The sequence below is a fragment of the Nomia melanderi genome, chromosome 3 (assembly GCF_051020985.1).
Source record: "Nomia melanderi isolate GNS246 chromosome 3, iyNomMela1, whole genome shotgun sequence".
Lineage (NCBI taxonomy): Eukaryota > Metazoa > Arthropoda > Insecta > Hymenoptera > Halictidae > Nomia > Nomia melanderi.
Genome location: NC_135001.1, coordinates 6607031 through 6621926, shown reverse-complemented (window position 1 = coordinate 6621926; position 14896 = coordinate 6607031). Strand labels below are relative to the sequence as shown.

At 35.9% G+C, this 14896-nt stretch overlaps 2 protein-coding genes and 1 long non-coding RNA gene across 5 annotated transcripts; 1 reads left to right on the top strand and 2 right to left on the bottom strand.

Moving 5' to 3' along the window:
- Positions 1-437: 437 nt before the first annotated feature.
- On the bottom strand, positions 438-1947 carry LOC116431332 (uncharacterized). The gene is made up of 4 exons (XM_031986601.2): positions 1495-1947; positions 1268-1379; positions 752-905; positions 438-661 (listed from the first exon to the last, which is right to left on the bottom strand). Exons 1-4 carry the CDS (start codon positions 1666-1668, stop codon positions 517-519), a joined length of 585 nt encoding a protein of 194 aa, XP_031842461.1. The 5' UTR covers positions 1669-1947; the 3' UTR covers positions 438-516.
- Positions 1948-3975: 2028 nt separating this feature from the next.
- On the bottom strand, positions 3976-13836 carry LOC116434158 (uncharacterized). Its single transcript, XM_076365673.1, has 12 exons — positions 13123-13836; positions 12279-12765; positions 11796-11895; positions 11613-11735; positions 10499-10713; positions 9377-9460; positions 7465-7739; positions 6731-7208; positions 6048-6147; positions 5853-5975; positions 5505-5660; positions 3976-5412 (listed from the first exon to the last, which is right to left on the bottom strand). The coding sequence occupies exons 1-12, from the start codon at positions 13427-13429 to the stop codon at positions 5359-5361; spliced, it is 2502 nt and encodes an 833-aa protein (XP_076221788.1). The 5' UTR covers positions 13430-13836; the 3' UTR covers positions 3976-5358.
- LOC143174364 (uncharacterized) lies at positions 8310-10142 on the top strand. Of its 3 annotated transcripts, XR_012998210.1 has the most exons (6): positions 8310-8820; positions 8964-8999; positions 9110-9287; positions 9352-9452; positions 9563-9642; positions 10004-10142. It is a non-coding gene; the product is annotated as an uncharacterized LOC143174364 (long non-coding RNA). The 3 variants fall into 3 exon arrangements; XR_012998209.1 differs by having other exon boundaries at positions 8964-9287; XR_012998211.1 differs by lacking the exon at positions 10004-10142 and adding an exon at positions 9706-9986 and having other exon boundaries at positions 8964-9287.
- Positions 13837-14896: the final 1060 nt, after the last annotated feature.

Below are 14896 nucleotides of genomic sequence, written 5' to 3'. Positions count from 1 at the left end.
GGTAATCTCTGGAAATTTCTTGCACTTTATAAATAATTTCAAACCATATATAATAATGCACAAAAAAGTTTAAAAATATTCAATAGAATTTTTGTTTCAACACTATAATTAATTAAATATACCAAAATAATATATTTGATTTGTTATCTGCTTCAAAATTTAAATACGATGCACCGGAAGCTGTTTCTGGAAGTATCTAACATTAAATAACGCATAATATTATATATAAAAAACACACACATATACATACATACAATATACACATATAAAATTAAATAATGCAAAATTACATATGTAGATCATATAAAATTGTTTAGTATTTTCCAACGACTAAATTTTCCATATTTTATTGCAAATGAAGTTTGATTTAATACACAGAAAAGGGTACTGGTAACCAATGTTTTCTATTTAAATTAAATAACAACAAAAAATAGTTGAAGATCACAATTTATTCGTCTAAATATTTATTCCCCATTCAATCATATTTTCATGCTTAAATGTTCATCGATAAGAGTTTCATTTTCTTTCCTCTCTTAAAAAGTTTTTAATGTTTTCTTTTTTACAAGTGTATTCGGGTGGACAGCCATCCGTGAAACCGTATTCGATGGCTTTCCGGAATTCTGCCATTGTTTTCTCGTACTTGCCTTCTATAGAAGGAATTCTGTGAAACATAATACCACTTATTTAAAAATATCTACCATTGAATGTAGAAACTAGAATTCAAATTAAATAAAATTAAACAGGTACTTACTGAGGCAACAATTTTGCAGTTTCGACAATCATTTCCGCTGCTCCAAGATACTCTTTCGCCACGTGTGGATCCTCGCAGGCTGCTCTATACAAACAAGTATCTCCCATCAAGTATCCCAGAGCTAACGCCATTTCTCCTTCTGATAGAACATTTTCTGAAATATTATATACTTCTGAATATTAACCCTTTGCGGATGGATGTCGACATTTCGGTGAAATGTAATGTTCAGATTTGGAAGACTAAGCCATAGACAAATGATTTAATTAGTCGAACAGCAAGAGATCAGTATGTAGTTTTCTTTCTTTCTATGAATTAAGTAATTGATATATAATTTAACTTCATATGTTGAAGATTTTGTATGTTTCGAAGAATCCTCGAAAGGGTTAAATATTTCTAATAAATTCATTTCAAGGTCATTTCAATCGTTTTATTCACGATTTCGTAAATCACTGAATCTGTAATTCATATTATTAATAGTAATAAATTAGACTGCTTATTATTTCTAGAGATAAGAACCTTCTTCCAGGTCGCGTCCCTTGTGGACATTGTGCCCCAAATACCCAGCGCCAAATACAACTGCTTTTAGCACCAAAAGAAGCAACAAATTTGATAGATTCAGGTTCAATACCTATTGGCATTGGAAAAATTAATATTTGGTCGATTATTTTTGTTTCTATAAATCGTTCCTTCACTCAGAACCACTAACGCAATTACATTCATCGAATTATTTATGTCACGCTTACCTGACTGGTACTTGAGGACCTCTGTACAAGCTCTTTCGCGATTTCCATCAACATAGAGCCACTTTTCTTATTATAAGTATCTTTAAAGAAGTCGTGCTTGCTGTTCGCGTTCCTTCCCAGAACACCATAAGTCAGCAACGTCAAAATTATTAAAAGTTTCGAGTTTAACGTCATTCTATCCTTCGAAGTTTCTTCTTGTATAGTTTAGAACGATCACTTAAATAATCTGCTGTATTATTTTAACAACTTTATAGAGCTTATGACAATAAAGATATAAAGTAAAATTATCGATCACCAGAGATCCTTCGAAGAAAGTGCAAGTCCTAGACGCAAGAAACGAAAATGACAGCGACGCGATGTCTTCGGTCATTTTTATAAGGCGCTTTGTTCTCTCGACAAACCGTGAAGCTTGCTTGTTTGTCATTCGTGTGCATCAAACCGAGGGTCGGCCAATATCTTCTCACTTTCCTCCCATTGTGACCGAGATCCACGCACAATCATTAATAATGACGTTTAATAGAGGAGACCCAGTGTGCGCTTCCAGCACTTTCTTACTTTCCTCACCGGTGACGGAAATAAGCGGTGAAAGTTTGACGCTCTTGAACTCTTACTTTGTCCAGGTATATACTTCATATTCAACGCATAACCAGGAGAATATTTAAACAAGTCATTCATATCGGTTACAAGGGAATATTCACAACTCAACGATCAGGGAAGATGAAACCAAAATAAAATTTCGCAAATATATTTCTTCATTAAAACGTCGATGATCATTGATAATCTTAGTACAAACGCAAACAGAAATAAAACAGAACAGAAGAATGGACAAAGGAGAAGAAAATAAATAAGAAAGTGGAGGTAAATTTCCAACAGCACAACGGACACTCAGTTCTCAGTTGGATTATAACTAATGTAACGCTTTCGCTTAGAAATTGCGAGGCGCTAACGTTTCACGTAATGCATTAAATCGTTAGCCATAGAACCTACACTATGGGATCATGAATATTTCAATTGTCGCGCATAATTGATCGCGCGAGTAGTAACGCCAAGATGAAGGGTCCGGTGGCGGTGTACTGTCGTTTCAATCATCGCAAGTATATTCGTAATTGAGGGTTAGGCAATGCAAGGATTAAATATTCATCGGCGAAGGGAGATCGCGCGTTCTCGCACTCGTCCATAAGCAATCGACTGCAAATGAGTTTAAACTCGCTCGGGTATGCATCGAAGGTTCCCCGGCGTCGCGGCGCAGCCCCTTCGAACGTGGAATTGCGGGCAAAAAAAGAGGGGGGAAAAAATAATATTCTGTGCCGCTGAATGCATAGTCGATGCGCGGATCACGCGAGCAACAAGGAGTCTCGTTAATATTTCATACTTTTATTAGTTCGTCACCAACTTTCGATCTTGTTACCACGATCCTCGTAGTTTCATGTATCGTATCCGTTCATCTTTCTTTTTTTCTTTCCGGTTTTACGACGGCTCGTCATTTTCTTTCAATCGATCGAGGCTCGGTTTAGTGCAATGAAATGGGGTCCGCCGGATGCAATAAACCGGGGAATGTGTGATTGCAATACAGATCATTCGTCCTTCGTTCTATTAATATATACAGAATACTTATCTTTTTATTTTACAAAGAATTAACATGATTTTTTTTGTATATTCTTGAAAACGATTTATTCTATATTGAATACGGTATCAGAGTATGCATTTGACATTAAATTCCACCCTTTTCTTGAAGTCCTTGAATTTAAATTGGATTTCTGTGTTTTGTTTTTCATGGCGTAGAGGACGGAAATGTATTCCCATCGATCTCGTCGTGGTCTGAAAACGTAGAAGCGCGTCTCCCAATCGAGAAAAGGATTTCCATGTATTTTAATCGTAAAAAATGGAATCGTTTATGCAACAAGTTTCACATCGAAAGTACCCACGTTCGCGCGCGAGTGCATCGGTAAGAACGGATACGGTTGCGTTCAATTTATTCACGGCTGCTTACCTCGGAGTAAAGCTGCAAACTGGAAGAACAAAATTTGCTCGTGGTGATCCGCGATGGTAGTTTCCCCAGGCACATGATAATTACCAATAATTTAGCATTTTTTGGCGGCAGTTTACACCATTCGCAGTTGAATGTTGCAGTGGTTAGATCTGTACTCTATATAAATTAGTGATTAGATCCATTCTGCAACATTTCTAAATGACACTTCGTATCGACGTCTCGCGAGTAAACTCGCCTGCAGTAGTCAAGAATTTTTACGCGAGTCTCGAATATTTATAGGCTTTATAGGGTAAACAAGTCGGTGGAATTGCACTTTCGTTCATCCCAATGGTAGTTTGTGATCCACTTTATGAAATAAATCAATTATTTGATTACAAGTGGGGATTATCCTACCATTGAAACTTATTGTCACAATTTACGACTGGTTATTCATTTTGATTTAATTTTATACCAAAGTGATGCGAAGAATTTTCTCCTTCAAGTATGAAACAAAGAAGAATTGCGCAGAATCCTTTTTCCAAGTTTCTTAAGCAACTGTACCTCGACAGCGAGCTTCTCTCCGACGCAGCAATATAAATATAACTGTGCCATAAGGTAGAACACGTAAAGTATGAGGAAGATGATTTGAGCCAACGCCAGCCCGTTTTCCTCGCCTAGAATTCAAATATCCTGTAACTTCTTTTTTGTTGTCATTTGATGAATAACAAGTTTTCCTTACCGTGGTGGCTTGGGAAGAATGGAAACAAAGATGCGTCGTGCATCATTTTAGTTATTAACAAAATGATTGCTCACCAAGAGTCCATAATGTTAAAATATAAATATTTAGTTTGGGGAATAGAGTATTAAATAGTGTGGTCACGTCAGAGGTGACATCATAGCACAGAAAGCTAAGCTTATTGATAAATTAAGGAATGCAGTAAGGACAGTGTTAAGACTACGTACAATTAAGAAATAACCCTCATCGTCCCGTTTGCATAGTCAAGGAAATTTAGTTTTTACAACAATAGAGACACATTAAATAAAACCCTAACCATTCGAGACACCATAAAACAAACAAATTAAGACATTTTCAATACACAAAGGACGGCTTAGCTTCACGACACGCTAACGGTACTCCACACTCCTACTGACGATACCTGACTTGACCTGTCCGACTTACCCTACAAGGCGTGACCACAAGACAGCAGATTCAACCCCCAACAACTTCATTGGACGAAAATATTTCCCACTTTTAACATACACATGAAACAGTACACACCCTCATCTCCACGATTAGTATAAGACACGCTCGATTGTACAAATTAGGCAGAGTTCATCAAGACAGAGACTACACATTATCATCATAGTATTAAGACAAGTATTTTCAACAACAAAATAAAGGGAAACACAGTCCGATAAATCAAGCCAAGCCTTGTTAATTATTTAAAACTTATTCAGTACGCCAGTGCAACCAAGTTACGATAAATATCTGGTCTTACAAACCAGATTCATAAAATTAACAACTTCTTTGGTCCATTGACCTACATTACACATTAACAGACAGGTTATGATCAATCTCAAAAGTCGTTGAAACTATATAACAGTGATGAATCTTATAATAAATGGTTTAATTGTAAAAAGACATCGAATAATTGAAAGAACTTGTTGGATCCATTACCTTTGCTTTGTAACTCCAGTGAGTAGCTACAGTATTCACATAAGAATGTCCTTCAGGATCATTGAATATAACTGTTGAATATGATATTGATTACAATTTTATTAATCAACTGAATACAAAATGCGTACGAGAAATGTATGAGTCTGATTAACGATTCGTAATTTTCGTTGCTGAAAATGGAATTAATTTATTATTATTTTGTTTCTTCATTAACGAATCATTCTTTTACGGCCAACAATACGGATAAATATCCGGCGGAAGTCTTTAAAATCTGAAAGAATTTTTTATATTTCCGAGATGTCTGGTATTACTTCAAGAATTTTAACTATCGGTTTGTTGGTGAATAAGTCCTTGTTGACTCACTGCGTTGAAGAGTGTGATAGTGAAGGGACTGAATTTTCCTGCGGTTATTTGAAAAGATATTCTCGCTCGACCCATTATGTTAATCAGTGTGGATGCTTGTTTCGGCGGCAGCTTATACCAAATGGAATCGTACACTGACTCGGCAATTCCGGTACTCTAGAGTTTAAAATACTATTATATTATACAGGAACTGTATGAAAATATTACTTTTTTCTCAATTTGAAATTTTATCTTTGAATTTCGTACCATGAATATCATAGCACGATTGCTTAGCACGTTTACTTTTTATTGTTCATGAAATATTTTTATAAAATGAATAATAAAATTATATGTATTTTGAATGCTTACTTCTCCCACAAGAGTTTCACCCACATAACAGTATATAAAAAAGTGTATCATCGTGTATACCACGTGCAGAATAAAAAATGCCATCCCAACAGCATTCATTTCTTCTGCGGATTGATCGACAGCCTACAAAACGATTACGCGGCTATCGTTATTTCATTAGGAAAAACTGATTTCATTCACTTCTCATAGACGTACAGTTAACATACGATATCCTGTCAGACACAACATCGCCGTGCAGATTAGGGTTTGCACAAACAATGTCAGATTGAAGCAATCTTCCAGAATCACTGCAAATCTAAAATCGAAAGATTAAAGAAATGAAATTCCCGAAGACTATAATTAGTATCATTAGGATGCAAACATTTGCATATATTATAACTGATCAAGCTTCATAATTTAATAAATCAGTATTACAGTTATTGTTTTATCAAAGCCAAAAAATGTAACGATTTCATAGAAGAGAAAAATATACAATAGATCATAATGAATTCTAACACACCATAACAACAAAAACAGAGTAATCATTGGAATTCGTTATTCATGAAAAGCAATCAACATATGAAATCATAAGATCAACAGTTAATTCTGAAAAAATAATTCTGGAATTAGTAATATTTACAAACTCTTTCATCTTAACGCATTCGCGACCGTTGGCGTGAGTTCACGTGCTTTTAAACATAATAACTTTCAAACAGCAGATCATCACATGAACGAATATTCCAAAACAAATTTCCCACTTATTGTCCGTGTTTTAACGTCAAACATCTACGGCAACTAGCTTACGATTTCCTTGATTTCCACCAGCAATAGTTGTTAGAAAAGCAAACAATTTTCCGATCGCAAATGTGTTAATACCAGCATAAATAATCGGTGCAGACCTGTACAACTGATTATGTCTGTACACGATGTACCCGAGTCTCCCTTTGAACTCCATAAAATTGGTCTCGTTGCTCGTGTTCACCAAATTTGTGACGGCCAGTCTAAGAACGGACAACTGTCCGCATAAATGCAGCACGAGGACTGCGAGGAACGTGTCGAAACAAGAATAACCGATCGCGGCGAGCACGGTGCCTATAAACTGTCCCAGCCAAGTAAGTTCGAAATTGGGACTTTTTTTCGTATTATAAGGAAACGTGGCAGGATGCAAGAAGCCCTCCAAATCAGCCTCCGAAGAGTTCTGCATGTTGTTCCAAACTTGCAACGTGAGGAACGCGAGAAGCATGATCCACGCCAGCGTGGTACAGGCGATGGATATCATTCGACTTCTCCTGGCACTCTTTAACATCGTCTGACGATACGCTTCTGGCAAAGGCCGGGACCAGTCTTCCAGTATTTGACCGAGCAAGAATGTTAGGGCTGGAACGATAATAATTTATCAAAATAATGAATGCGACAGAAACTGAAAAGATTTTTTCTTTCCTGGAAAATAAGTTGAAAATCGTGAAGCTAAAATTGGTAGTAAAGCTAGTAATAATAATGAAGTAGTAATAATAAGAATGATAATAAAAAGATAAGATGATGTTATTCAAAATATACTTAATTAGTAATTAGTTTATGAGAGGTAATTAACAAACGAGGGAGCAAGAATTGGCGAATATTCGCTTGCAGTTACCCTTCTTATGGTATCGTAAAACAAGTTGCTTCGTCAGGGCGAAAGCAATGGGCACGTTGATCGACAGATTCTCAATCACCTCGTCCAAATTCGTCGATTTCAGTACCAGTCGCGCGGTCTGCGGCGCGCATATGAACATAAACGAGACAATACTCGTGAACCAGAAGACGAAAGACGATATTCGCCGTTTACGATGGGAGATTAACCTTGGTTCCGGCCACACGCCGAGCAGAGTTAGATTGAATTGACTCCATCCCATAGCGAAATCCATTTCTCTGTTTGCATCGAAATCAACGTCGTTGTTGGACACTTTTTAATGACTATGTTTCATCATCACAACGAAATTCAATCATAAACTCAAATCAACTTCGAACAAAAACGAATACTGGAAATGGATTCTATGAGTCTACGAACCGAAAGCAAATGTCCTAGAATCTATGAGTGTTATAATCAAAAAGAAATGTGTTCACGTAGGAAGTAAGTAATATCGAAGAACAAATAACGATATCAGTATATTCCAAAACTGCACATCAACGATGCTTTATTTTCCGGAATCATCTCACAGAATTGAGTAGGAATGATTGATAGATCAACAACGCAGTTACGGAAACTGTTTCTCTAATGCTAACGGTTTTGGTTTGCGGATTTGTTTTACTCAAATTTTTCCCGAACTGATGTAAATCAACGACTGAACTTCTAAATTGCGCGCAACCCGTTGTCGAGCGCGGTCTTCATTACGCATTCCCATCCATCCCTCGAAAACGTTTTCCGATAGGAACTTTTAATAGCCACAATTTGAAAGTTGCCCATGGAAAGACACCCTGTAATCCGAACTCTTTTCGTCTGTCTGACGGATCGAAAGATCCAAACATCGACGTAGACTCTTCAGGTCATAACGTTCCCGTTGGACGAAAAAGTTGGGTAGTTTTGTCAGGGAATTTGGTCGTTGCATAGAACTTTGTATCGATATGAGACATCGTAGACGCGTGCAGACGTTGAACTTTCATAAATGATATTCGTAGAGGTTCTATAACTCTGAGGTTGATCAGTCGTCACTGCCCATGATAGTGAAAGGAACTGATGGATAATCAATCGCTGTTCTTCAATTTCTTATCTGAAATTGAAAGAGGCAGTCGTTCCTTGTATCTTTTTACTTCTGTTTTTCCAAAAATCGTTAACCAAATGCAATTTCATTTTAAGTATGTTACAGTGCACATAGGAGCGTCAAACTTACTGTACTAAACATTTTTTATTGAGGGCCGCTGGGGCTGCTGCTCTATAAGGATGGTTCACCCTGCATCTTTTCTTACTGGACTGTGTTATGTATTGCTACAATCACTACATATGATATGTTTGGTACGTATCTTAACTGTTCATAATTTAATGTATCCAGATTTCTGAACAATTTCATAGTATTCGAATGGTGTTTCTGGGATTATTACGAGAGTATGGAATGATTTTGGATAATACAGGATATTTTTTTTCTTGTTAAATTTCAGGAAGTAACCGTATGGATGAGTTTTTCAATATTATGGGTATTGAATATTTTGATTTAACTTTCTTAGATAGATAAAGTTGGAATCATTATTTTACTTTTTCTTATTTGATTTAACTGAACATTTCTCCATTTTCTGATATCATCCAGGGAATATGGAGGTGGGGCGGTGGGATAAGAGTTTTATGATTGCTATAATAAATATAAGAACATAACGATTTTAAACTGCTAGAGAAAAATGGTCCGATGATTTATCTTGAATGGGTACGCGAGAAATGACGCTTAATTTCAATAACAAGGGACGTTCGATGCTGCATGCCATATTAAGGTACAGGTTTTTATAAAATGCAGTACAATATGGTATATTAACACTTCACACTAACAAATATTAGGGTGATCAACGACAACGGAACTCACCGGAAACGATACCATGGAAAAACATTGAATAGTTGACTGAGTTTGTTGGGTTCATTATCTTTACTTCTCAACTTCAGTGAGTAACTGCAGAATGCGTAGAATCATTTTTCCCAGGATTATTGAATACAATTTTCGAATAAAATACTAATCATAATTTTATTAATTAACCAAATATAAAACGTGTAGGAGAAATATGCGAGTCCGTTTAATGACGCCGAAATGGTTATTCGAAAATGATTATCGGGTGATCCTTCATTTCTCATGCTGTAAGTGGAATTAATGTTCATTATTATTTATTTTTTATTCAAGAATCATTTTTCCATGAGCAGTAACACGGATAAATATTCGGCGGAAGTCCAGAACACCTGAAAAAATTTGTATATCGCCGATGTATTTGTTACTAATGGTAGAATTTAAATAACATATCTATTCCACAATCGCTCACGAACGATTCTTTATTTTCAAAGATCATCTCACATAATACAACCCGTAAAAATGATTGATGGATCAGTAACGACACTGCGCAAATTCTTTCTCTAATGCTCATGCTTGCGGTTTATGGGTCTCGCGGGGTTCTTTCACTTGAATTCTTCCTGAATGAAAATTCATCGATGACTGAACTTCTAGGTTGCGTGCACCCTGTTGCCGGGCACAGTCTTCATTCTACATTCGCATCCGTTAGGAGCTTTTAATAGCCACAATCTGGAAGTAGTTGTGGAAAGACACCCTGCAATTCAGAATCTTTTCGTTTGTCCGAACAATGAAAAGATTCGAAGACCATTCGCAGAATCCTAAGAGAATGACTTGAGGATTTTTCAAAGAGGATGATTCCAATGGTCGAAACAAGTTCGAGCAGGTCTATCGGGGAATTTATTCGTGTCACAGTGGTGAAAAATTGTCTTGATATGCAACAATGTAGTCACATAAGGTTCAGTGATCTTTCATAAATAGTATTCCTAGTGTTTCTAACTATAGTCTCTAGATTGTGCGCGAAAATGATCAGTCGTCACTGCTTGAGACAGTGAGAAGAACTGACAGATAACCCATCGCCGTTCTTAGGATCTGAAATGAAACGATCAGTGACTCTTCGGATTTCTGTATTGCTGTTTCTTCAACAATTGCTAATGTGTTCGAGTTTTTATTTTAACATCGCATCGTGGACTATAGAAGTGAGAACTTACTTTGCTAAACATTTCCATGGAGAAGATACCGAATTTGCCTGCTTTCAAATAAATTGGCCGCGAGGATCTTACAATGATGAATAACAGGCACTTTGCGTCTGACGGCGCCACGTTGTACCATCTGGATTCGTAGGCAGCGATGCCCAAACTACTGCTCTGAAATATGTTTATTAAATTTTCCGAAATTCATAATTCTCCTCCCGTATACCTCACCAAACGCGCAATACAAATATTACTCAGATTTGGATTGTACGTGTCATATGGTATATAATTATACACCACCGACCAAACTCAATAGAATTTCGTTGTTGCATAGGATATTATTATTTCTTCTCATCATTCCAATTCCCTATTCAAGAAAATTCAAGAATATGAAGGAAGATAATAATGGATGTGGGGCCAATGTAAGTAAGCTATTATAATAATACACCTAACTCCAAGAAGGAACAAAGAGGATCAAAGATCAAAAGGGCAAATTTCTTAGTCAGACAACGCTTATTAAATACTGCAGATAAGTCATGGCGGCGGGCACTCATGTTAAATGAATTCTTGACGAACGACACTTTGTCTCAATAATAACGGGAGATTGTTTAAATATTATGTAAATACCATACCACCGTACGAAATATTAGCCCTTTGTACTCGAGAGGTGACTCTCAGTCACCATTTCATTCGATACAAAAAATTACAAAGTGTCATATATAATATTAAGTTTCGTATAATGCATCAATATGTGAAGTATCTATATAAAATAGCTCTGTTTCTTAATTTATGTATGTTTCCTCATTAGTTCGTTTCAAATAATGTCGTCTACGTCTTATAGGAAAGTGCCGAACCGTTTCTAGTGAAAAGCTTCCGAGTGCAAAGGGTTAGAAATTACAAAATAACATAATAAAAACACTTTGCACTCAACTTTTTCTCAACTATCTTTTACGGAAACTCGAACTTATTTAGTGTATATTGAATTGTATGCATTATATGTAATGTTATTCCATTAATAACTGTCTATTGCATTCAATATATTAGTTAATAAAATACAGTTTAAACATACTTACTTCAACAAGAAGTAACTCGCCCACGTAACAATAAACAAACATGTGCACCATAATAAACAATACGAAGAGTATGAAAAAGAACATCTGGAACGTTAGAAAGCCGTTCTCGTCTTTGAGTATTACCTGAAATCTCAATTAATATGTCAATTAACATCACTCTATCGATCACTCTAGGAAACTTACATTGAAAAATAAGAATCCCTGAAAACATATTTCAATGGTGATGAGCATCATTTGCAAGAACAGTAGAACGCTGAAACACTCTGCGATTTCGATGCCTGCCCTTCAATGAAAAACTACATTCATCACCATGTTTAGATCAAGAACTATATTTCCTAAATTTATTGTCATTTGGGTATAGACAGAATGAACTGACCGTTCGACACCGGTAACGAATTGAGTCAGTAAAATTACAGAAACCTAAAGAAAGTGTATTTAATAGATTTACGTAATCATATAATTCCAATTTATGATACTAAACGAAAATAGTTTCTTTTCATCTTTTCAGTATCCTGTCCAATTTTCTCTTTAATTCTCCCATCAATGATCTCCTTCAATGAAAAGTAACTTCAAATTCAAAAGTTCAAATCAAAAGAATTTCAAAGTTGCAAGTAACGTTGAACAATCAATTAATTATCTAACAGACAATAGAGTTTCCTTGTTCACCAGTTCAGATGTTCGTGTCTCTTGACGATCCAAGTCAGCTCCTTCTGAATGTCGCTAGATTTTCTGGTCCCGTCTGCTTCGTCCATCAAGTTTTCCAGTTTCCTCTTTAAATTTTGGAATTGCCCGCAGAGGTGCAACACTAGCATAGCTATGAAAATGTCGACGCCGGTGTAAGGGAAGGTACAGCAGTAGGCAGCCACTACTTGCGCCACGTTCGTTATTATCCTGACCGACGTTTGTCTCATATTAAAAGGGTAGTATCCGGGATAAATGACCAAGTGATCCTGACGCTTCGTGCGTACGTCACTTGTGACGATCGAGTACGTTCGTGTTCCGATGAAGGCAGTCACCATGCACTGAGTCAAAATCGTACACCAGATGGATAAGTATTTCGAGAGTTTCGCGCTGTTCATCATTGTTGTTCTCTCTTCCTCGGTCTTCGGAGCGTACCAGTCGTCGTAAAACGATTTAATAAGGGGCTTAAGATCTTCGAACATAAATTGAAGTCTTTGATATTCGAGAAATCGAGTTGAACAATTGTAATTAACTAATTCCTATGTTGTATCTTGTGTAATTGGTTGTGTTCTTGCAAAAATATCAGAGAATTGTTTCGAATTTCTACGATCCATATACTTAACAGCTAATTAGTAACTACAATAAAACTATAATTAATTAATTAATAATAATCAAACTATAACTTATTGGTTAATAGCTATAAATTTGCGTTGTTTAGAAAATAAGAAGTTTATTTAGGAAGTTGGTAATATTGAAGTTTAAACAATTGTAACACTTTCATTCTACCAAAAGAAGATTAATTGTTTAGGGTTTCATTTTTTAGTCTTACCTTCTCGGTAATACCAGACGACGAGTACCTTCATGGCGGCATTGTAGGTTGGAATGTTAGCCAAAGACAATGTCTGCGTGATCTGTCCGACGTCTCCGTCCAATCTGAACAAATTTATACTTTGCCATATGGTGGTAAACATAAGGATGCAGAAGACGGATAGGAAAGCTCGGAGATCCGCCATACGATCCTGTTGCACCATCGGTTCCGGCCAGATACCAATTATATGCAGATTCAAACGATTCCATCCGATCGCTTCTCTCAAATCTATGACAATATCACAATTGTAAGGAGATTGATAGTTCATTCACGGAAATGTTAAAATAACAGGTTTGTAATTTCTGAGATGAATTAAAAGAATTTCAATTCGTATATCTTTGTAGAACTTTCTTATTATCATTGCGGCGAGGGGTAAATCTAGCTATAACTATTTTCATCGAAGGAAAATTTTCTTCAATATCAGGAATAATTAAACAATAATGTACTCTAGGAACATTTGAAAAATACTTTTCAAACTTTATTTGGTACATTCACTGTTTGTACTAGAACACTTCCACGATCAAAGAAACAAGAACATCCCAGCAACAAAGTATTCACGAACGAAAGAATGGTTGATTCTATGACGTGATAGATACTTTTACCAATTTCCGTAAAAATTGCAATGTTATTTAAACATTTTTTCTAACTTTTCTATTTACAAGGCTGAAAATTCTATTTTGGGGAAGAGGAATGGTACCTCGTTCGAAATCCATTGCCACCACTCGTGTATAGACCACAAGACAAAGTGACTACTCACTAAATTCTGTCTGTCTTCTGGTAGGGAGGACGCATGCTCGTTTGCCGTGAGAAAGTTAGTTTCTACTCCTGCAAAAAATGCAAGAAAGTCAAGCGGAACAGGGCTGTGGACGTAGTTTCGTAGTTTTATTCTTTCGTGATGATGCAAAAAAGTCGCTCCTTTGTTCGTAACTTTGTCCGTCAACGTCCTCACTCTCGTCGATTATTTAAGCCACCCCAGCAGACTCAAAAAAAATTTTCTTCCTATCGTTTTCGTAATTGACAGATGTAACTCGTAACGTGACTTTAATAAAACATGTTACGAATTGCTGTCTGTAGAACCTCGAAATGAAAAAGACAACTCGTGCAGTAAGCACTTCAATTCTTTGGTTTGAACTGATAGTAATTAAGTCAATACGAGATCTTCATCGACTAACTAGCAGAAATGAAAGTGAAAAATACTTTTTTCAAATAATAATGAATTGTATTTTTACAGGTGTGTAGCTGAAGCAGACACTGTTACAAATTCTAGATCTAAGGTAGTTGAAGAATTTAACATACAGGTCAGTAATTTGTTAACTGTTTTGTAGATAACACGCTCAGTTAGACATTATTAATTTTGTTTACAGATTATTACAATTCGCATCGAAACCAATGAAATATCAAAGAAAGTATCGCATCTAAAATCTATCTGGATCAAAGACGTGTGTCTAGTTACCTTTTCTTTACAGAATAGTTTGATTAGAATTTAATTATATAAAACTATCGACGATAATTATGCACACATTCATTAATGTTACAATTACGTACCATCACAAACATCAAAACACTTGTCTGTAATCAATGAGAAGTACTTTATATCTGTTTCTATTTATTTTTTAATCAACAGTTGACACGATCGTAGCCATAATAACATGGATAGATATGCAGCAGAAGTTTTTGCAATTGGACAAAAAATTGTATATATTCGACATTTTCATCATTTTAAAAATAATGATTT

Coding starts and splice junctions, on each gene's coding strand:
- LOC116431332 (XM_031986601.2), bottom strand. CDS start 1,668: ATGACGTTAAACTCGAAACTTTTAATAATTTTGACGTTGCTGACTTAT. Junction 1,380..1,494: donor GGTCCTCAAGTACCAGTCAG/GTAAGCGTGACA, acceptor CAATGCCAATAG/GTATTGAACCTGAATCTATC. Junction 906..1,267: donor GGGACGCGACCTGGAAGAAG/GTTCTTATCTCT, acceptor ATAATATTTCAG/AAAATGTTCTATCAGAAGGA.
- LOC116434158 (XM_076365673.1), bottom strand. CDS start 13,429: ATGAACTATCAATCTCCTTACAATTGTGATATTGTCATAGATTTGAGA. Junction 10,714..11,612: donor GCGAGTTACTTCTTGTTGAA/GTAAGTATGTTT, acceptor AACATATTTCAG/AGCAGTAGTTTGGGCATCGC. Junction 6,148..6,730: donor AGACATAATCAGTTGTACAG/GTCTGCACCGAT, acceptor TTTCGATTTTAG/ATTTGCAGTGATTCTGGAAG.